The sequence below is a fragment of the Amblyraja radiata genome, chromosome 1 (genome assembly GCF_010909765.2).
Source record: "Amblyraja radiata isolate CabotCenter1 chromosome 1, sAmbRad1.1.pri, whole genome shotgun sequence".
NCBI classification, from domain to species: Eukaryota; Metazoa; Chordata; class Chondrichthyes; order Rajiformes; family Rajidae; genus Amblyraja; species Amblyraja radiata.
This window is the reverse complement of record NC_045956.1, coordinates 107,083,401-107,107,130: the sequence shown is the minus strand read 5'-3', so window position 1 is coordinate 107,107,130 and position 23,730 is coordinate 107,083,401. Positions and strand designations below refer to the sequence as shown.

General features: G+C 43.6%; 1 protein-coding gene across 1 annotated transcript in view; it reads left to right on the top strand.

Annotated features, from left to right (window-relative positions):
- The window catches only part of nfxl1 (nuclear transcription factor, X-box binding like 1), a 124,348-nt gene that overhangs the window by 28,537 nt on the left and 72,081 nt on the right, over nt 1–23,730 (top strand). The window contains exons 10-12 of the mRNA XM_033028165.1: nt 572–694; nt 6,558–6,648; nt 21,807–21,927. Coding sequence (XP_032884056.1) covers nt 572–694; nt 6,558–6,648; nt 21,807–21,927 — 335 coding nt within the window. The remainder of the gene's footprint in view (nt 1–571; nt 695–6,557; nt 6,649–21,806; nt 21,928–23,730) is intronic.

Here is a 23,730-nt window from a genome sequence, read left to right as displayed (position 1 = left end):
GTCTACTTTGGACAGGTGCATGGTTAGAAAATTTTTGGATAGATATGGACCAAATGCAGGCAAATGGGACTAGCGTAGATGGGCACCTTGATTGGTGTGGATGAGTTGGGCCAAAGTGTGTGTTTCCGTGTTGTATGACTGACTCAATGAGGCCTTGTTCCTTGCATTGAGCTTGATTGGAATAGAGTAGAAGCCTTAAAATGGATAATTTTGAACAAGCGTGTTAGTGTGTTTGAATTAAGGATTATTTTGGGTTCTTTGAAGAAAATCACAAGACCGCATAAAAATTGCATTTCTAATGTTCAAAGAAAATAGGCATTCTATGGTTTACTTGCATAATTAAGTATAATGTTACCAGTCCGTTTATTTCTCAGGTACAACATTCAGAAGTATTTAAAAAAAAATTAGATCATGCAACTAAGGATCTTTTACCTGAATAAATATATAACTTTCTCTACATTACTGTGATGATGTTTGGGAAAGAAAATGGCTATGAGATATTTTCTGTGTAGTAAAATAACAAGTTTTGTAAATCAGAATTCTTGCATATCCATGCTTTTTTTATTTCCAGGAAGTTGAAAAGCAATGTCGCTGTGGGAAGCATGTGAAGATGTTGTCTTGTCATAAGGAATATCTGTGTGAAACAAAATGTGCCAAATTGCGGGATTGCCAAAGGCATCAGTGTAAAAAGAAAGTAAGACTAAAGTACAATTTTAACATTTTATGGAGCAGGATGAAATAAAATGACATGATTTTTAGGATTTAGATGATTTATAGTGAGAAGCTCATCATTGTTGATACCAAAATTGTAAACAGATTCATCCTTGATTGCCAGAAAAAAGAGTAAAGTGTGTTTAATTGTCATAAGTACCCAGCAATGGAACTATGAAATGCTGTCTCTCTCCTTTGCCGCATTGATGAAGACAGGATCATGGATCCCTGGGTTTCCCTTCACAAATCAGCTCCGTTGTTTTGTTAACAATGAAAACAAGATTGTCGATCAGGCCCCATTCAATGAGATTTTCAATCTCCCTCCTGTACTCGGACTCATCATTACTTATTATTCCAACAGTGATGGTATCGTTGGCAAATTAAAAAATGGCTACGTAGTTATGGGTACAGAGCGAGTAGAGCAAGGGACTCAATGCACAACCTTGATGTTATCGAGGAGGAAATGTTGTCGATTTGTGCTGAATGTGGTTGGCACCAGAGCACAGCAACTCTGTGTGCTAAGTATACTCTGGAGTTTAGAAGGATGAGAGGGAATCTTATTGAAACATATAAGATTATTAAGGGTTCAAGAAGGAACTGCAGATGCTGGAAAATCGAAGGTACACAAAAATGCTGGAGAAACTCAGCGGGTGCAGCAGCATCTATGGAGCGAAGGAGATAGGTAACGTATATCCTCCAACCTCATCTACTGCATCCGCTGCTCTAGATGTCAGCTGATCTACATCGGTGAGACTAAGCGGAGGTTGGGCGATCGTTTCGCCGAACACCTCCGCTCGGTCCGCAAGAACCTACCTGACCTCCCGGTGGCTCAGCACTTCAACTCCCCCTCCCATTCCCAATCCGACCTCTCTGTCCTGGGTCTCCTCCATTGCCAGAGTGAGTAACACCGGAAATTGGAGGAACAGCACCTCATATTCCGCTTGGGGAGCCTGCATCCGGCGGGCATGAACATTGAATTCTCCCAATTTTGTTGGCCTTTGCTATCTCCTCCCCTTCCTTAGCCCTCGAGCTGTCTCCTCCCATCCCCCTGCCCTCGGGCTCCTCCTCCTCCCTTTTCCCTTCCTTCTCCCCTCCACCCCCTATCAGTCTGAAGAAGGGTTTCGGCCCGAAACGTTACCTATCTCCTTCGCTCCATAGATGCTGCTGCACCCGCTGAGTTTCTCCAGCATTTTTGTGTACCTAAGATTATTAAGGGTTTGGACACGCTAGATGCAGGAAACATGTTCCCGATGTTGGGGGAGAACCAGGGGCCACAGTTTAAGAATATGGGGTAAGTCATTTGGAGACGAAGAAACACTTTTTCTCACAGAGAGTTGTGAGTATGTGGAATTCTCTGCCTCAGAGGGTGGTGGAGACCGGTTCTCTGGATACTTTCAAGAGAGAGCTAGATAGGGCTCTTAAAGATAATGGAGTCAGGGGCTATGGGGAGAAGGCAGGAAAGGGCTACTGATTGGGGATGATCAGCCATGATCATATTGAATGGCGGTGCTGGCTCGAAGGGCTGACTGGCCAACTCCTGCACCTATTGTCTATAAGAGGTGGGTGAGGAAGTTGAGGATCCATTAAGGAGGGACGAGCAAATACATCAATTTTCTGAGTTTAAGGGGAATATTGTGATGATTGTGGAACTAGTTGATGAACAACAGCCTGATGTATGTGTTCTTGTTCAAGTGATCCAGTGCAAAATGGGGAGCTATCCTAGCAAGATCGTTTCACCTCTTGATCAACTGTGGCAGTTGGCGATAAGTGAGTTTGGTATTCTGACTGCGCATGCCCAGGTCATAGGTCATTAGCTGTAAACCAGTCTTGGCAACGGTGGTGCTGCATTGTGTGCAGGCTTGTGCTTCGTTCGGGGTCGGGGTCGGGGTTGGCTCTCCGACGCTGCGGGTGCTGTTGGGCCACCCCGTCCTCTCCCCATTGTCCCATCCCTGTCTGGAGGTGTCCGGGGTAGCCCTGGGCTGGCGGGGCAGCCATGGACTTGCAGCCGCTGGCTCCAGCTCGGCTCTGCCTTTCTCACCGGGTTGGCCTCGGCAGCTCTCCACCTCCACCCTCCTCCCCTCAATCCGACACCGAGATCCTGCTGAAGATGGGCAACCGCCGGGTGACTCGGAGCCGCTGCTGCTGGAGAAATCCTGGTTGGAGAGAGAGTCTGCGGACGGGCTCCTGCTGGCCATGGGCAGGCCGGGCGCCCGCTGGAGCTGCTGGTGCTGTTGGTGGTGCTGGCGGCAGCAGCAACCTCCTCCCGCTCTCTTGCCCAGCCCCAAGCCCAGAGTCCAGGCCAGCTCCAACTCCAGGTTGGGGCTGAAGGCCGCCTGCAGAGTGGTCCAGTCTAACGCCGGGCTGGAGGAGGCTGAGCCCAGGCTGGCGCTCTGGCGCAGGCGCTGCCGTGGCCCTCGCTCCTCGGGGTTGTGGATGAAGTGGCAACGGGTACCATAGTGACAGAAGTCTGTGGTGTGAGCGGGGTTGGGCTGGAGTTGGCGCTGGCTGTTGGTTCTGTAGGCCGCTGGTTGGTGTTGGGGTTGGCGCTGCACGGCGTTGGGCCTGGGGGCCGGTGTCCCGTCGGTCCGGACGTCTCGAGTGGGGGGGGTGGAGAGACCGGGGACGGTCCAGTGGCGGTTCAGCAGCGCTTGCGGGTCTCGCCCCCGCCCGGTCTCACCCCCCACCCCGCCCGGTCTCCCACTGAAAAATGACAAAAAAGCAGACCAAAAGTATACTCACTGTAGCTATTGCGCTGACATCTATTTACTGTTATAGCTTACGACCTTTGACAAATCCCATGATTCCTTGCATTTTTAGGAATACCGAACTCGCTTATTGGAGTAGGTCCAGGTCCTTACTAAAGCAGCAGTTGATGTGCATAACCATGAATGATTGATTTGAATGAAAAGGATGGAATTGATTGTTTTCATCTAAGTTTACATAGGATAGAAACAGACCAGAATATGCCAATATTTATGCTCCACTCAATCCTCCTTTTCTTTTTCCTTATCTAAATCTCAGAGCAACTTCTGATGCCCTAGAGTTGCCCCTTAAATATATTAATGTTATAGGCTTTGACCACTCCCTATGGTAGTAAATTAGATACTTTCATCACTCTTTAGATAAGGAACCTTCTTCTGAGTTCCCTGTAAATGAAATTGTTAATGAAGATTGGGAAATTGTGAATATCAGTCCCGCTGTACAAGAAGGGAGCACAGCAGAAGAGCAGAAACTATAGGCTGGTTAGCCTGCCTTTGGTGGTCGGTAAAATTTTAGAGTCACTTATAAAGGATGAGGTTACGCAATACTTGGAAGTTCATGATAAAATAGGCTGAAGCCAGCATGGTTTTGCAAAGGGAAGATCTTGCCTGACGAACCTTTGAGGAAGTTAATAGCAGGACAGACAGAGGGGAGTTTGTAGATGTTGTTTACCTAGATTTTCAGAAGGCCTTCGATAAGATGCCGCTTGTGAGGCTGCACGTGAAGACAAAATTGCAATAAAAGGCGCTTTTTCAGGTTGGCTGCCAGTGACTAGTGGAGTTCTGCAAGGGTCGGTGCTGAGGCCGCTTCTCTTCACGTTGTACATTAATGATTTGGATAAGGGAATTGAAGGCTTTGTGGCCAAGTTTGCAGATGATGTTAAGATAGGTGGAGGGGATGGCAGTGTAGTGGAAGCAAAGACTCCGTAGAAGGACTTGGACATGTTTGGAGAGTGGACAGAGAAGTGGCAGATGAAATTCAGTACAGCGAAGTGCGGATTCATGCATTTTGGTAATAAGAATAAAGGAGTAGATTATTTTCTAATGGAGAGAGAATCCAGAAGTCGGAGGTGCAAAGGGACTTGGGAGGGCTGGTGCAGGTCTCCCAAAAAGTTAATTTGCAAGTCGAATCGGTAGTAAGGAAAGCAAATTTATATCAAGAGAACTGGAATACAAAAACAAAGATGTAATGTTGAGGCTCTATAAGGTGCTGGTCAGGCTGCATTTGGAGTACTATGAGCAAATCGGGCCCCTTATCTGTGGAAGGATGTGCTGTCTCTGGAGAGGGTCCACAGGAGGTTTCCAGGAATGATTCCAGGAATGAGTGGGTTAGCGTATGATGAGCGTTTGACAGCACTGGCCCTCTACTCGCTGGAGTTTAGGTGGAGGGGGGAACCTCATTGAAACTTACAGAATAATGAAAGGCATAGATAGGGTTGATGTGGAAAGGATGTTTCCACTGGTGGGAGAGTCTAGGACCAGAGGTCATAACTCATGATCAGCCATGATCATATTGAATGGCGGTGCAGGCTCGAAGGGCCGAATGGCCTACTCCTGCACCTAATTTCTATGTTTCTATAATTAAAGGGCGCTCTTTAGAGAAAGGTTAGGAGGAACTTCTTTTGTCAGAAGGTAGTTAATCTGTGGAACTCATTAACACAGAGGACTGTGGAAGCCAAGTCAGTGGATATTTTTAAGGCAGTTAGACCAATTCTTGATTAGAACGGGTGTCGAGGGCTATGGGGAGAAGGCAGGAAAATGGGGTTAGCAGGCAGAGATCAGCCATGATTGAATGGTAGAGTAGACTCGATGGGCCGAATAGCCTAATTCTATTCCAAGAATTTGCTAATATAAACTTCTCATGGTGTAATTATAAATTTATGGAAGTATTGACAAAACATTAAACTTAAAAATAAAATGAATCTAATGATCACATTTCTATGAAGTCAGAATCTTGTAAAGAAGGGTTGTTCCATCTAGTTTGTTACTATATAGTACCGTCCCCCAAGTAACTATTTACCCTGCAGTTTAAGATTGGGGTTAGGATGAATATCGGCAGGATAAATTCTTGGGGATAAGGCTACTGTCGTACCAATCCAATACAATCCTATTATCATCGAGTGCCCCTTTCATTTACACACACAAAAATCTTTGTGATCTTATGCCATTATTTGAAGAAAATATTTTCTGATGTTTTCACTAATTTTCTTTCCTGAATCAGTATTTCAAAAATGGTATTTGGTAAATGGTAAAAATAATATACTGAGTATTTTCAGCAGCCTTTTTGTTTTTTTGCTTACAATAGTTGTCCAGTTAATATTTTACACTAATTTGTGTACACCTGTCATTTGGCTTACCTTACACCAGATGTCAGTGTTGTGTGATTGGATGAACAGAATTTATATATAAGATATTCTAACTGGTATACAATTTGAATTCCCATAATGTACTTTTGACCAAAGATCCCCTGCAGGATGCTCCTGTTGATTGAATAGTCGGGTACACAAACATCCATAATTAGCTCTTGGTGGGTTTTAGCAAATATTTTTTTCCTTTCTTCATCCTTGGGTCACCACATTTTTTAATTAAATAATTTGGGCGGGTGTTTGGCAAACATTATTATTGTGCTGTAACATTCTAAACATTTTTATAAGATAAACATAGCATATAATAACCAAAAGTGTTTAAGTGACAAGTATTGTAATGTGTTTACTTGGATTTGTCCATATGTTGAAGAAACATTAAATCACACATTGCGTGCTGATTTAAAATCAAAAGCAGAAGGTGTCAGTATTGCAATTGCTTGTTTTTTTCTAATATTAGTCTCTGTGGATAAATATTGGAATGGGAAATTGCAAGATTAAACTGTCTTTATTTTGGTATTTGTACAATTTTGGAAATGGTATTACTGTGATTATAATACTTCATCCTATACAGCTTAATGCTTTCAAACTAATTAAAGTTAAGAATTTTTAAGACTTGAAGATTTTGCTATGCTTAATTTTGAAGTTTTTATTTAATTGTGTTTTAACCACCTATTAAAAAGACACAAAGCAAAAGTAATCCTCTTGTATTGTTTGCTTCTAGTGCTGTTCTGGCAATTGCCCTCCTTGTGACCAAAGCTGTGGTCGAACTCTTGGCTGTAGAAATCACAAGTGCCCATCAGCCTGTCACAGAGGTAATTTTCACAAATTTGATAAGGTTTTTTTTTTAATGCAATAAAGGTTCAAAAGTCAGTTTATTGTCACATGTGCCAATTAAGGTACAGTGAAACTCGAATTACCATACAGCCATACTTAAAAAAAAAAAAAGCAACAAGACACACAACTGCATAAAAGTTAACATAAACATCCACCACAGCGGATTCCCCACATTCCTCACTGTGATGGAAGGCAATAAAGTTCAAACTTCTTCCTCTTTATTCTCCCGTGGTCGGGGCAGTTGAACCATCTGCAGTCAGGGCAACCAAAGCTCCCGCAGTCAGCGATCGAAGCCCCCGCGTCGGGGCGGTCGAAGTTCACGCGTCGGGGCGGTCGGAGCCCCCGCGTCAGGGCGGTCGAAGTTCCTGCGTCAGGGCAGTTGAAGCTCCTGCGGCTTGGAGCTCCCGAAGTCGGTCTCGAACCAGGGACCGTGAGTTCCACAATGTTAAAGTCCACAGGCTCCCATCGTTGGAGCTCCAAAGTCAGGGACAGCCAGCTCCACGATGTTGTCCACAGGATCCCGTGGTTGGTGCTCCCGAAGTCGGTCTCCAGCAAATGCCGCCAACTCCCCGATGTTAGGCCGCAGTGTGGACTGAGATACGATATGGAAAAAAATCGCATCTCCGTCGAGGTAAACATCAACATCAAACGTCAACATCATAACATTAAATCATGCAACAAAAATTGGTTATCTCTAAGCTATATCCATTTGTTTTTAAAATGTTATGATGGATTTTGCTTCCACCTGGGAAATCTGGAATCCCTAACCTGGTATTAGGGAGCAAAATTTCAAGAAGTCAGACATTATGTTTCTTCCCAGCTATGCAGTAATTTATTTATATATTGCTGAAGGTTGGAAATAAAGTCAACAGTGTTTTATTGTTGTATGTCCCTCGGTGTAACTTTGGCATTCTTACTTGCAGCAGCACCACACGTTTGCTATACAGTACTCAATAAATAACATGACAAACAATTTTTAAATATTTTCAATAAATTAAAAAAAAAACATATATAGTGCAAAAACAAAATAAAGACCAAAATCTCTAGTGCAACCCCGGCAGTTCATAATTTCAGTTTGATTGGACTTCGTAGTGTTCAATTGCCTGATGGTTGTTGGAAAGAAGCTGTTCCTGAACCTGGACATTGCAATTTTCAGACTGCTATATCTTCTTCCCGATGGCAGGAGTGAAATGAGAGCATCCACTACAGAGTGGAGAGCCGGCACGATCGCATCACCGGTCAGTCTATTGTGGTGATAGGCAATTTGTTATGGGCCCAGGTTCTTGCTGAGGCTGGAGATGATTTTCCCCGTAACCAACCTCTCTAAGCACTTCATCATCACGGATACACAAAATACAAAGCAAGTGGCATATTTCGGGAAAGAGAGTATTAATGTTTCAGGTTAATTATTTTTTCATTATGCTTCCAATAATTGTTGTACTTAGTGTTTATTTTGTAAGGAGGCTCCATGCTGGATTGTAGTGAAGTGTCCTAGTCGCAATCGGTTCTGCGTACTTTTGTCTCGATCGACAAGCCTCTCTTGTTTAGACTTTTCTATTAGCAGCTTTTTACTCATTGTCACACATTTATTTAACCGTTCTTTGTATTGTTTAAGCCTTTTCTGTTGTTCATCTATTTGTCTCATTGTCACATTTCTGGTTCTTCATCAAGAAGTAGGATCTATATTGTCTTTGCAATACAACAGTGGCTTTGATTTGTGCTCTGTATAGTTTTCTTGCTTCATAAGCAAGGTAGTGAGACTGCACTACAATTGCTGTATATTTCAGTTTGCAGAAGTCTTTCCTATACCGACTCATACGGAGTACTGACTGAACTTTTACAGCAGCCCTCTTTTGCTTAACCCACTGCCTAACCACAATACCCTTGTAGGCAGCCTGAATGGTAATGGTTGCATACCTCATTGACTGATATTGCACAAACTGGGAATGCCCTATTTTGCATGCTTTGTACCATCTCTGGATCGAAATGACTGCTTGACGCATAGCTCTGTAGTGTACCCTTGATCGGTAACCACGTTATGCAGCTTGCAAAGTGACTACAGCCGCCTTTTGAATCAAGAAATGTTTACTTGTAGAATACACATCATTAAGAATGACTTAATCTGGCGTGCTGCCTTGATTTTCTCAACCAATTCTCTGGCTTTGACCCCGCGGTAGTAGGCCTGAATACAAACCACTGCTTTTCTCAAACTATTATAATGTATCACGTGGACATCTCTTATCTGCCAAGCCCTGTATCGTTGCTGTACAGCAGTGGCGGACCAGCGGAGTTTCTTGAAATACTGGCGCTGTTTATGCATTTGTTAATAAGTCTGTATGACCTTGGCAGATTTGTGCATGCATGGCAAATGCTTTCGAACAACCATTCCTCGGTAGGCAGCCTGAATCAGCACAACGCTGCTGTGTACCTTCACGTACGTTTTGCGATCAGTTTTCATTTGAAGGTGTGCCCTATAATGGGTTTGTACTATTATAGCTGCCAATCTCATTGCCCTGTATGGACGGTATACTCTGTGCATTCTAAATGCTGCTTGTATTACCATTGCTGCCTTCTGTTTGTCCCGGGTCTCTCTCCGTACCTTCATACCCCTGAAGGCAGCTTGAATAGTTAGGGTTGCCCTCTGGATGGCAATGACCCTTTGCATTTGACTTCTGTCCCTTTGCATTTGACTTCTGTCCAGTACATGTGCCCTGTACTGCTGTTGGTAAGCTCTAACAGCATCACACTAGCTTTTGGTGTGAGCACCTGAAACACCTACTATCTCTGACTTTACACATCGCCAGCTCATGGCTGCCTCCACATCTCCAACACTTCTTGGAGTTGTGAATCTTGTCTCTGGATGCCCTTGAGGGACTCCATGCCTTCTTTAGTTCAGGCTACATGTCTCTGGATGCTCTTGGAGGTTTTGGCGAGAAATGAGCCATTAATGCCTCCTTACATGCCTCGTACGTTTTACTCGTGGGCATTGCTGGATGCAGCAACACATGTAAGGTGTGATAACCCTTGCTTCCAAAGCCTACAATGAACCAATCTCTCTTCTCCTCCGCAGTGATATCATTGAAAATAAACCAAGCCTCCAAGACTTCGGTCCATTTCTCAAAATTATACCCCATATCTAACTGTGGCACATTTCTTACAATTAAAGTAGCCATGCTACCCTGTTGCTATGTTCTGTTCTCTCACTGTGTTCTCTGCCCTGGACTTAATCCTTTTACACACTAAGAAGTTATCCAGCCCACTTACTATTACTAATTCTTATAATAATAGATTTATACTAATAAACCAACATTTCATGTTACAGGTGCACAACCTTTTATCCGAAAGCCTTGGGACCAGACACTTCTCGGATTTCGGGATTTTTCGGTTTTTAGCGTAGATTTTAACATGTGGCTCAGTGGTGGCGTGCTCGGCTCGTGGCCGCAAGGTCGCGAGTTTGCGCCTCGATCCCGGCAGTTACCTGGTCAGGGCCGGCCTTTAGCCGATAGGACCTATTTCTCCCAATTGGGCCCCGCGCCTAAGGGGGCCCCGCGCTAGAGTAATCAAATCAATTGGAGCAAAGATCTTATAGCGCAAGATGGTCCACTCCTGCGAAATACAATGAACTGACGCGTAGTCCGCACCGGAGGGTAACCTCCGTCATTTCAGTAACCCCGACCCGACTTCAGTTATGCCTCTCGCAGCGTTGCGGGGGAACAGTTTAGGTGTTGTTAAATGTTTTAAATGTTTTTTATCACTTCCTTTTTAAACGGCACATGCCTTGTACTTTTTAAATGGCACATACTGCAGATGCTGATTAAACCGAAGACAGACACAAAAGGCTGGAGTAAATCAGCGGATCAGGCTGCATCTCTGATGAGGAATACGTGATAATAGGAGGAAATAGGTGATATTTCGGGTCGACTTTTTCAATAGCTGCCATGAGGGGAGAAGCGCCGGCACCAAGAGCGAGCGAAAGCGTGGACAGATGGACGAAAGCAACGTTCCTAGAGCGGCGTTTGGTAGACATTTCGGGTCGAGACCCTTCTTCAGACTGATAGTCAATGGAAAGGGAAACGGGAGATATCGGCATATCTTCCATTCACTTGTCCTTAGTACCTTCCATAGCTCGTGCTCCTCTTTCCCCTGAGTCAGTCAGAAGAGGGGTCTCGACCCGAAATGTCACCTACAAAGATCTTTGGTCACCTATTCCGACCTATGATCGTTGCTTTTGTCCGTTCTGTCCGCGCGTTCGCTCGCTCTTAGTGCCGGCGTTTCTCCCCTCAGACTCCGCCAAACAAACACACACACACACACACACACACACACACACACACACACACACACACAGCATGTCCGGCAGATCGCTGCGGGCCGAGAGAGAGTAGAAAGGTAGAGGGGGAAGAAAGGGGTAGATGGGGAGGGGGGTGTGAGGGGGAATGGAGAAGGGGGAGGTGCCCTCACGCTCCCGGGGCAGCTCTCCCGTCCCTCTAGTCGCCGTGCTTCACGCACCAAGCCCCGGCTCCCGCCCTCCCCCCTCTCTCCAGGAAGACGCGGTGAACAATACACGGAGGGCCGGGCCGGGGGTTGCAGCAACGTTTACAAACCTCGGACTCAGCTCACGCCCGGACCCAGGCATCCGTTCCCGCCGCTGGACCTCTCCCTTTCCTCCCTCCCTTCCCTTCTTCTCTCCCTTCTCTCCTTCTCCCCTCAGACACACACACACACACACACACACACACACACACACACACACACACACACACACACACACACACAGACACAGACACAGACACAGACACAGACACACACACACACACACACACCAGCTTGCTTCGCGGCTGGCCCGGCTGTTGCTGGCTTTTGCTGCTTTGCCGTGTCCCGCTTTTCTCGCGGCCGGGTCGGCTCTACTCACGGCCCGGGCTTTCTCTACTCACGGCCGGGCTGACTCTGCTCGCGGCCGTCTCTTGCGGCCGGGCTGGAGACTCGGCTGTCGTTGGTGGCGGTTGCCGGGCCTGTGCTGCACGGTACTGAACCTCACCCGCCGTCGGTGGCGACTGCTTGGGCCTGGCCGTGGGCTGCACGGCCCTGGAAAGTGTTCCAGATAAGCTGACACCGTCGCAGTCCATAAACGATCCATTATGTACTTTGATCAGGAAATAATTATTTTTGAATTTTACTGTATCTTGTAATTTGGTCCAATATGTTCATAAACTATGAAGGAATTACTTCTTTAAACATTTTTTAACATGAGGAGAACGAAGTGTGTACCAAACATGGTGATTTACAGTACATTCAGAAATTATTCAGACCGCTTCACTTTTTCCACATTTTATTACGTTACAGCCTTATTTTAAAATGGATTAAATTCATCAATCTACACACAATACACCAGAATGAAGAAGCAAAAACAGTTGTTTAGAATTTTTTGCAAAGTAATTAAAAATAAATAAATGAAATGTCACATTACATAAGTGTTCAGACCCTTTGCTATGACACTCAAGATTGAGCTTCCTGTTTCCGTTGTTTATCCTTGATGTTTCTACAACTTGATTGGAATCCACCAGTGGTAAATTAAATTAATTTGACATGATTTGGAAAGACACACACCTGTCTATATAAGGTCTCACAGTTGACAGTGCATGTCAGAGCAAAAACCAAGCCATGAAGACGAAGGAATTGTCGGTCGACCTCCGAGACAGGATTGTGTCAGGACACAGATCTAGGGTAGGGTATAAAACAATTTCTGCAGCATTGCAGATCCCGAATAGCACAGTGGCCTCCGTCATTCTTGAATGGAACCATGAGGACTCTTCATAGAGCTGGCCGCCCGGCCAAACTGAACAATCGGGGGAGAAGGGCCTTGATCAGGGAGGTGACCAAGAACCCGATGGTCACTCTGACAGAGCTCCAGAGTTCCTCTGTGGAGATGGGAGAACCTTCCAGAAGGACTATATCAGGCCTTTATGATAGAGTGACCAGACGGAAGCCGCCACTCAGTAAACGGCACATTGGAGTTTGCCATAAGGCACCTAAAGGACTCTCAGACCATGAGAAACAAGACTGAACTATTTTGCCTGAATGCCAAGTGTCACGTCTGGAGGAAACCAGGCACTGCACATCACCTTGCCAATACCATACCTACGGTGAAGCATGGTGGTGGCAACGTCATGCTGTGGGGATGTTTTTCAGTGGCAGGAACTGGGAGACTAGGCAGGATCGAGGGAAAGATGAATCAATCAACCTTTATTGTCATCTTGCAAGCAACAGTTGTACAGTGCATCGCACATGAAATTTAAAACATTTCACACATAATAACACTAAAAACAGTCCTGTCCCTGATGGAACAGTATAAATAGTTAAAAACAGGTAAAAACAACAACATTAAAATACAGTAAAACCAATCATAAAAATGTCCGGTGCAGCTGATTTGAGTGGCCAGTGCCAGTTATTAAAGTGTCCGTGCCAAGCCGCAGAATCAGGTGACTGTGAGTACAGAGTGACTGTTTAGCAGCCTCACAGCCTGTGGCAGGAAGCTGTTTAGCAGTCTTGTAGTTGCTGTGATATCTCTTGCCTGATGGCAGGAGATCCAGGTGTATGTGGAGGGGGTGCAGTTTGTCCTTAGCAATTCTCCGAGCTTTTTTTCAGACAGCGGCTCTGGAACAGTTCTTGTACCGAGGGTAGGGAGACGCCAATGATCCTCTCTGCTCCCCTCACTACCCTCTGCAGAGCCTTCCTGTCCGAGCAGTTGCAGGTGGAGTACCACGTATTTATGCAGTACGTGAGTACAGACTCCACCGTACCCCTGTAGAAAGTCCTGAGGATGTTGGTGGGGAGTGAGGCCTGTTTTAGTTTCCTCAGGAAGCGCAGTCGCTGATGGGCCCGTTTGATGGTCCCAGTGGTGTTCCTGGACCAGGTGAGGCTGTCTGTAATTTGCACACCGAGGAACTTTATGCTCTTCACTCTCTCCACTGTGGTGCCACTGATGTTGAGGGGTGTATGCTTTGGCTGCGCCCTCCTGAAGTCGACAACCATCTCCTTTGTTTTGTCGACATTTAATTCTAGATTATTTTTGCCGCACCAGTCCACTAGTTGAACGGATCAAAGTACAGAGAGATCCTTGATGAAAACCTGCTCCAGAGCATTCTGGACCTCAGACTGGGGCGGAGGTTCACCTTCAACAGGACAACGACCCTAAGCGCACAGCCAAGACAATACAGGAATGGCTTCGTGACAAGTCGGTATGTCCTTGAGTGGCCCAGTCAAAGACGGGACTTGAACCCGATCGAACATCTCTGGAGGGACCTGAAAATAGCTGTGTATCGATGCTCCCCATCCAACCTGACAGAGCTTGAGAGGATCTGCAGAGTAATTACCCAAATACAGGTGTGCCAAGCTTGTAGCGTCATACCCAAAAAGACTTGAGGCTGTAATCGCTGCCAAAGCTGCCTCCACAAAGTACTTTCTGAATGCACTGTACATCAATTGTTGTTTACATCAATGAAGATAGTATAATTTTGTTGTATCAAAGATTTAAAGTTATTTTATTAACAGTCTAGTTTATGTTTAGATTGTTACCAAGCAGCAAGATAATAGCTTTCACAGATATTGCACATTGAATTGTGATCAGCATTTTTACATTTGGAGCATAATTTTCTTCATGTGCATTAGAGCTCTTACCTAGTCATGGAAGATCAATTACAGTCAGGGTTTTTTCATCACAACAGCATCTCAACTTGATTTTTAAAAGGTGTGAGGGGAAGGTTTAAGAGGGATATCAAGGGAAACTTTTTCACCGGAGGTAGTCTAGACCCGGAATAAGGTGCCAGAGGAAACTAGAAGCAGATGTGGCTTTTAAGACATTTGGACAGATATATGGACAGAGTGCGTCAAAAGCAAGCAATGGGACTAAGTCAAGATGGGCCAAAGGGCCTGTTTCCATTCTGAACAATGACTCAAGATCTTCGGTATTACATTTTTGACAAAGAATTCATGGCGGAAATCTAATATTTTTAGATTATTCTAATATTCTATAACCTCTGGAATTATAACAATTCCATTGAAAACTTTGCTCCTGATTTCTTACTTTTAGAATTCAAAAATTTATGTAGTGCTGTGAGTTTATAGATAATGCCTTTAGTTTTCATAAACATGAAATTATTTATGTGAAAAATGCTTCTGAGTTTGTGGTCATCTTATTGCAGATAAGCATGCAATAAGGTTCCAAATAAGGAATGCTTTATCTCTTGGTCATTTGTACTCGGTTATTGAAGTAAATTTGTCTTGCTTTTTCTTTTTTTTGCTTGAAGAAATTACAGTCATCTTTGAAAACATTTAAACTTGCAGAACTTCTTTAATTGGTACACTTCACAAATCTCTCCACAAATCTTGCTTGCCTCAACCTCCAAGTGTAAAATACTGCAGATGCTGGAAATTTGAATTAAAAATTGGTAACATTTCAGTAAGGAAATATCCGTGAAGAGACAAATGAAGTTAACATCTCAAGACAACAATAGGTTATCAAACTGAAATTAGCAACACAAATGCTATTGATATACTGAATAATATGAATCTTGAATTACAACTACATTTCTAAGTCCATGGTACAGTGTTTGCAAATACCTGGATGGAATTCTAGATTGCCATACAAGAATGTCACTGGGGTTTATCTGAACTGAAACAATAGAATAGGAGCTAATTGTTACTGGACTATTATGATCTTCGCTGTCAAGGCTGGGCCAGGCCAGAAAGAAAATCTACAATATGATTCCCTGTCTTAAACGGCTTTTATTCATAAGCTTTGTTTGGGTGACATAAAATATCCCACAGCATGGATGTAAAGCGAGGCAGGGACATTATCATGAGGGTCCTGGCCAGTATTTAACCATCATGTAATATTTTTATTGATTATTTGTTATTTACTTTAATAAGGGCTGTTTCAGAGATGTGGTATGGTTGCAAACTACATTGATAGGTTTAGACTAGGAATTCTGAAAAAGCTCAAGATCGATTTATATGGAAATTGGGCTTTCACAAAAATGATAGTCAAACGGGAGGCGATGAGGCTGCATGCAAGAACCGTGTGTCAAAAGATTGGAATTTTTGAGAAAAGTGATGAGAGGCTGGTACCTAAGAAGAGAGCTTCGTGAAGAAGGGTTTCGGCCCGAAACGTCGCCTATTTCCTTCGCTCCATAGATGCTGCTGCACCCGCTGAGTTTCCCCAGCAATTTTGTGTACCTAAGAAGAGAGCTTCTGCAGAAGATGCACTATAAACCTTTTGACTGGCTGAATCTGAAGAACACACAGCCAAGTTCATCACAGGCTTGTCACTTCCTTTGATCCAGTCCATCTTCACAGTGTGTTCATCAGGAAGACCCAAAGTATTATCAAGGAAGTATGTCATCCTGATCATTCCCTTTTCTCCCTTCTACCTTTTGAGATTAGATACAGGAGCTTGAATGCTCTGAATTCCAGATTTAAGAATAGCCTCTTCCCCATTGCTGTGAGACTCCCAAATCAATCAGCTCTTTCACACTCCCTTCCTAGGGATGCTGCCACACACACTGTACTCTTGCTTTTAACTCTACCTCATACATTTATTCCATTATTGTACAAATTCCATTATAGTGCAAATTATTTTACATGACTCTGATTTTGCTCTACAACCTTGCACCATTCTACTGTTTAGCACTCGTCATTGTAATGTTATATTTATCATAACTGTATACCGATTTCTCTGAGCTTCACATGAACAAGAAATGTCATTGCATCTTGGTATATATGACAATAAACATATCTGAATTTGGGGTTGGAGCCAAGAGAAGCCATACACATTGGTCTGAGCTAGGGGGGAGCAAAGTGTCTAGGGGGACACAAATGGTCTTGGCCTTGATGACAAATAAGTTGTTTTCAGGCATTTACATTGTTGGAGGTGAGAATGGAGTTATGGAGCTAGATAATTTAACAGAGTGCAAAGCTTTCTGATACGAAAGGATTCCAGTACAAAGGTAGCTTTGCAATACATTTCACATTTCTATAATGTCAAATGGAAAAATTCTGCTTTTACTATCTGTTTGTACCTTTATTAAATGTAATTAATTCTAGTGACCTTATTTTTGATTTTAAAACCTGCTCTTTGCAAAATCTGATTGAACGTGGAGGTAAAGGTTACTTCTTGTGAAGAATGCTCTTGTTCAGCATTTGTATAGATGATCAGATGTGAAAAATGCCACATATAGAAAGTGTTGATGGAGGTGAATTTTATGTATTCTAAAAAATGCCGCAATTGAATAACGTTTTCATAATCACCATTTCCCTTTTAAACATGATAACAAAAGCACCATTTTCAGTCTGGTGTGGTGGAATTTGAAGACTATTTGCACATTATCCCATTCCAAAGGGATGCTGTGCCAAAAATGTGGTTGTAATTCTGCATTTGATTTTCGTTTCCCAAAAGCTTTGAATTAAGATTGTCATAAGTGATAGGAGCAGAATGAGACCATTTGGCCCATCAAGTCTACTCCACCATTCAATCATGGCTGATATATCTCTCCCTCCTAACCCCAAATTCTCCTGCCTCCCCATAATCCCTGGCACCCGTACTAATCAAGAATCATAATTTTATCACTGCTGAAAAATTATCCATTGACTTGGCCTCCACAGCCTTCTGTGGCAAAGTATTCCACAGATTCACCACCCTCTGACTAAAGAAATTCCTCCTCATCACCTTCCTAAAGGAACGTGCTTTAATTTTGAGGCTATGACCTCTAGTCGTAGACCCCCACGAGTGGAAACATCTTCTCCACATCCACTCTATCCAAGCCTTTTCGGTACATTTCAATGAGGTCCCCCCTCATTCTTCTAAACTCCACGAGTACAGGTCCAGTGTCGTCAAATACTCATCACATGTTAACCCATTAATTCTTGGATCATTCTTGTAAAAATCTCCTCTGGATCCTCTCCAGGGCCAGCACATCCTTCCTCAGATATGGTGCCCAAAATTGGTCACAATACTCCAATTGTGGCCTGACCAGTGCCTTATAGAGCCTCAGCATTACATCCTTGTTTTTGTATTCTAGCCCTCTTGAAATAAATGCTAGCATTGCATTTGTCTTCTTTACTACCGATTCGACTTGCAGATTACCTTTTTGGGAATCCTGCACCAGCACTCCTAAGTCCCTTTGCACCTCCGATTTCTGGATTCTCTCCCCATTACGAAAATAGTCTACGCCTTTATTCCTACTACCAAAATGCATGATTCCACACTTTGCTACACTATATTCCATCTGCCACTTCTCTGCCCACTCCCCCAACCTGTCCAAGTCCTTCTGCAGAGACCCTGCTTTCTCTACACTATCTGCCCCTCCACCTATTTTCGTATCATCTGCAAACTTGGTCACAAAACCTTCAATCCCCTCATCCAAATCATTAATATACAACGTGAAGAGTAGCAGCCCCAGAACCAACCCCTGCGGAACTCCGCTAGTCACTGTAAGCCAAGCAGAAAAAGCCCTCTTTATTGTCACTCTTTGCCTTCTGCCATCCAGCCAACCTGCTATCCATGGTAGTATATGCCCTTTGATACCATGGGCTCTCATTTTCCCTAGCAGCCTCACGTGTGGCACCTTTTCAAAGGCTTTCTGAAATTCTTGGTAAACAACATCCACGGATGTTTTGCTGTTATCTTTAACTAGACTAAGTGGGACCCGTTGGGACCCAGCTTCACACGGGAGGGCTGGTCCCCCAATGCAATATTCCACCTCTCCACCAATTCCAATATTGCTGGCCAGTGGTGGGGGAGGGGGGGGGGGGCTTTCTGGAGCGCCAGCATGGTGTTGTGCGCCGAAGGGACTGGTTTCCAGAGGGCTAGTATGGGCATTGTGGGCCGAACGGATTCTTTGGCTGACAGCTCAGTCACTGAGACTACACTCACACTCATTGTTGGAAAAAATCCTCGAGGCCTGCTCAGCGGAAGAGGATTGTGAGTAAGATGGCCAAAAATCATGGCGATATATGGTAGCGTTTTTTCTAAATTCAATATACAGCGCAGACAGGAAGTGGTCAAAATGAGACTTTTGATTATATAGATAACAGAATATGAGTATGCTGGCAAGCCTGTAGCTTATATTGCATTCCCAAATTGTCCTTGACTGATGGTGCAAACCTTGCTCCAGTCCTTGGGCTGCTGGTATCCCAAGAGTGTTGTTGGGCGTGGAGATTCAGGATTTAGACTCTGTGCCATTAAAAGAACAGAAACTCAGCTATGGTATTTGTGTGCTGGATCCATTTTAAGGTTCTGATCACAGATATCCTACCAACATACTTGGAGAATTTTGCTGAGCATTGATGGTATCTCTTCAGTCCTTTTGAGCTACTGCATGCATATAAAATTGCATGGATTTCTTTTGGATGATAGATCATGAGCTTTGTGCCATGATTTGGATCTTGATCTTCAGATGCAAATTTTCTCAGTCAAAAGCTGATTGCACATTGAAGGTGAATTTCACTATGCAAATTTACAAAACAAAAGCCCATCAGAGCACTTTGTTCATGCTGGGCAAAATATTGTCATCTTGCTTGTACCATTTTGTAATGTTTAAGATAGCAGCTTGTTATGTTGTAGTACATTATTATTTTTTTTAATGCAATGAAGGATAATGCCCTCTACTGCTCATTGAGGCAGTGAGTACCAGATCCCAACCGCACGCTGGGTGAATATTGTATTTCCTCTATTCCCCTTTAGCACTAGCACTAAATATTCTTAATCTAACCTAACTAATTTATTGACATCTCCGCTGAGGAAATTGGGTCTGTACTATCCACTCCAAATTAACCTCTTAATTTTACATCTCATTTAAATGTACTTTCCACCTTTGACGAATCAACTTTTCCTGGTGACTGAAGTTCTCCTTTCTTGACAGCCTCAATATCTTATCTGTACCTTCTGTATAGCTATACATTCACCTTGAAACTCTGACGATCCGTTTTTTTAAAATCCTAATGGTTTGCTACATGGTATACTGGAGCCTCAGTTCCCCTGCTCCCATGAAATTGATTGGGTTCATTGGAAAATTCATGAACTGTGGTGTAACATTTAAAAAAAATTAAGTGAATTAGAAATGCGCGGGAATATGAAGAGGAAAGATATCCAATAGTCCAGAAGATCTATTAGCTGCATTGACGGCAGCCTCTGCCTACAGCCTGTTTGTCTTTTCAATCTTTTTTTAATTTTTATTTAGTTTAAAGTCTGGTTTTGGGGGAAACTTTAACTTTTCTATGTGGGGGAGGCGGGTTGGGTAAGGGGGAAACTGTTTCTCAGTCGCTTCCTGGCGGGGACGCGACTATTTCTTGGAGTCGCGTCCTCGGCCCCCTCCTCGCTGCCTACCACCTGGATCGGAGCGGCCTTTCCTGCCGGGGACCGGGAACCGGACCAGAGTTACAACAGCTGCGGCGCAGCGCTGAATTCACCGCGGACCGGGCGATGCCTAACTGGATCGCCGTTTGGAGCTCCGGAGCGTTGGGCCGCTGCTCCAACATCGTGGAGCTGCGGTTTGGGAGAGCTTCCAACGCGGGCGGTGCTGACCGTCATCGCGGAGTCCTGGGGCCCTTTGCCGAGGGCCGCCAGTGTTGCATCTCCGCCCAGCGCGGCCTGCGGACTTTGGGAGCCACGGACTCCGGTAGGAGGTGGCCGACTGTTGTTTAGGCCGCTGAGGATGTCCCCCAACCCCGACGTCGGACTTACATCAACCCGGCGAGCGGGCCTGAACATCGGGCCGCCCCTAGAGGCGACTGCGGAGGGCTCGGGGAGGCACCGACCACGGGTGAACATTGGGGAACATTAGAGGAAGAGGACTGACTTTGGTGCCTTCCCTCACAGTGGGAAACTTTGATTCTGCTGTGTGGGGATGTTTTTATGTTGAACTCTATCGTGTGTTGTGTTCTTTATTTTTATTATATGGTTGTATGTAATCACATTTCACTGTGCCATCTGGCACATGTGACAAATAAATGTATCTTGTATCCTACACCACAAGTCTTGCCTTCAATTATTTACTTGATTTTGTAGGACTTAAAAAAATCTAACATTTTCACCAGTATAGGTGAATCCCGCACTGTGGAGGGACAGGGGGAATGGTGGTACATTGTTAAAAAAAAATCGTCCATATCTTTTTAAAGCAAAACCGTCCTAATTGTGTGTTCGTCAAGAACCACATGGTGAAAAAAATTGTTTATTTGTTTACATTTTATTCACATATTATGTAAGAATGGATTTTATTCAACATCTCAAATTTTTGCAGATTTGTGAATTCTGTAACACTGAATTTCCGTTACTCGAACAGCCATAATGTAGAAGCCGCCTATACTTTGTTGATGATTTGACGGCATATTTTTTAAACGCAGTTCCTTCTGAGAAATATGAAAAGACTTGAAGAGAAATGGCTATATTTCTAAGAATTAATCATAACACAACATGTCTGCTGATCCAGTTTTATGTTGCAAAGCATACTTCCAGTCCAGGCACATTCTATCCCCCATCCCCCAACCACCTTTTTGTGCTCTTAATGCTGAGTGATAACAGGAACTCCTGATTATAAAAAATAATTCCATGCCTTAAATGTGTTAAATGTTAGTGCCCTTCACAATTTTTTAATCTAGAGGTGGCAGAGTGAGCAACTTGAACGGAGTTAAAAGTGAGGCAGAAAATATATATTAATCTTAATTCAAGTTACTTGATTAAAATACTATGGAATTAAATCTGCTATTTAAGTTACTGTGTAAATTGAATTTATATAGTTTAGTTTAAGTTTAGAGATACAGCGCGGAAACAGGCCCTTCGGCCCACCGAGTCCGCATCGACCAACGATCCCCGAACATTAACACTATCCTACACACACTAGGAACAATTTACACATACACCAAGCCAATTAACCTACATACCTGTACCTCTTCGGAGTGTGGGAGGAAACCGAAGATCTCAGAGAAAACCCACGTGGTCACGGGGAAACATACAAACTCCGTACAGACAGCACTCGTAGTCAGGATCGAACCCGGGTCTCCAGCGCTGCAAGCACTGTGAGGCCGCAACTCTACTACTGCGCCACCGTGGCCCTGTTTAATTTTTTTTTCTTCAAATTCCTAGGTACTTGCTACCCTTGTCCAGAGACTGTAGAAGTTAAATGTAATTGCAGTGCAACTGTTATAATTGTACCTTGTGGCAGAGAACGTACTACCAAGCCTCCAAGGTGTAAAGAGCAATGCAAGTAAGTCTGCAATATATTGGAAATTGACTTTAACAATGAAGATGTAATTTGTATATAATGACGTTCAACCTATCGGATAAGAAATGTTAAACCTTGCAGGACAGCTAGGATATATTTGTAAACCAGCCTTGTGAAGTGGTGCTCTAGTAAATTAAGGATAGGGTTTGCATGGTTTGGAGCAATATGGTGGTATAGCTTGCACAAAAAAGTCTGTTAATTTTCAGGTAACCAAGATCTTGGTGGGACCTTGTGAAAAAGGTTTTTGATGCAGACAGTGTCAAGTTAAAACTGCGTGTGTTTTGTGGTTCTGAGTACTTTGCCACTTTAGTTCAGCATTCAGTCACATTACATAAAGAAGAGGATGGCGGTCTTGCATGAAACTGAACAATTTTTGAAAATATAACAGTTTGAGATATGTAAACATCCTGTTCCATTATATAAACATTTCATACAAGAGGTAGTGCTGCTTAAACTATGAAACATGTCATATATTGTATTAGTCAGTTTAAAAAAAAGTTTAATTTTGATTTACTCATGTTACCTGAAATTAAGGAAAGTAAATTTCACAGATGTTTATTTGAGGATAATTTATATGGATGACACTTTAATTTACTGTGCGTTTGATGTTTTATAAGGAGGCGTAATCTAATCCATGAACTTGAATTCATGCTGTTTGCTCTCTACAATTTGTAATGTCCTGGATCATTTAAAGTGACTCATTCCTCCTCCCCCCCCACCCCACCTTCTTATCCCATCTACCACTTCCTCTCCCTATTTTTCTCCTGTTACAAAACAGTTCCAGATCCAACAGTTCCAGATTGGTATTACCAATGCAATGGTTGCAGGGCACAACCCCTTCCAATCAGTTTATTATTTTTATCCATCAGAAATTCTTAGTATTACAAATCTATCAACCAAACAACATCTATCAGTGTTGCATTATCTTCATTAAAATAATTTTTTGATGATTGCCAATTTAAAAAAATCTATTCTAAGGATTCTAACTGAAGACTTGAGCAAAAGACAAAGTCCTGGAGGAATTCAGCAGGTTAGGCAGTATCTGGAAGGAATGAACAGAATGTTTCTGACCTGAAACAGCTGTTCATTCCCTCCACAGATGTTGCCTGACCTACTGAATTCCTCTAGCACATTATTTATAGTTCAGAATCTAGTGAAAGAGTTAAAATAATTATGTTACGTAGGTTACAAAATGAACACTCTGCTTGTAGTTTTAGAAGTATACATCAATTATTTAGATGAAGGGATTCAAAGTAACATAAGCAAATTTGCAGTTGACACAAAGCTGGGTGGCAGTGTGAACCGTGAGGAGGATGCTATGAGAATGCAGGGTGACTTGGACAGGTTGGGTGAGTGGGCAGATGCATGGCAGATGCAGTTTAATGTGGATAAATGTGAGGTTATCCACTTAGGTAGCAAAAACAGAAAGGAAGATTATCTAAATGGTGCCAGGTTGGGAAAAGGGGAAGTACAACGGGATCTGTGGGGCCTTGTTCATCAGTCAATACAATACAATACAATACAATTCAATTTATTGTCATTTGGACCCCTTGAGGTCCAAACGAAATGCCGTTTCTGCAGCCATACATTACAAACAAATAGACCCAAGACACAACATAATTTACATAAACATCCATCACATTGCTGTGATGGAAGGCCAAAAAAACTTCTCTCTCCACTGCACTCTCCCCCCCGATGTCAGAGTCAAAGTCAAAGTCAAAGCCCCCGGCGGGCGATGGCGATTGTCCCGTGGCCATTAAAGCCACGCCGGGTGATGCAGGGTCG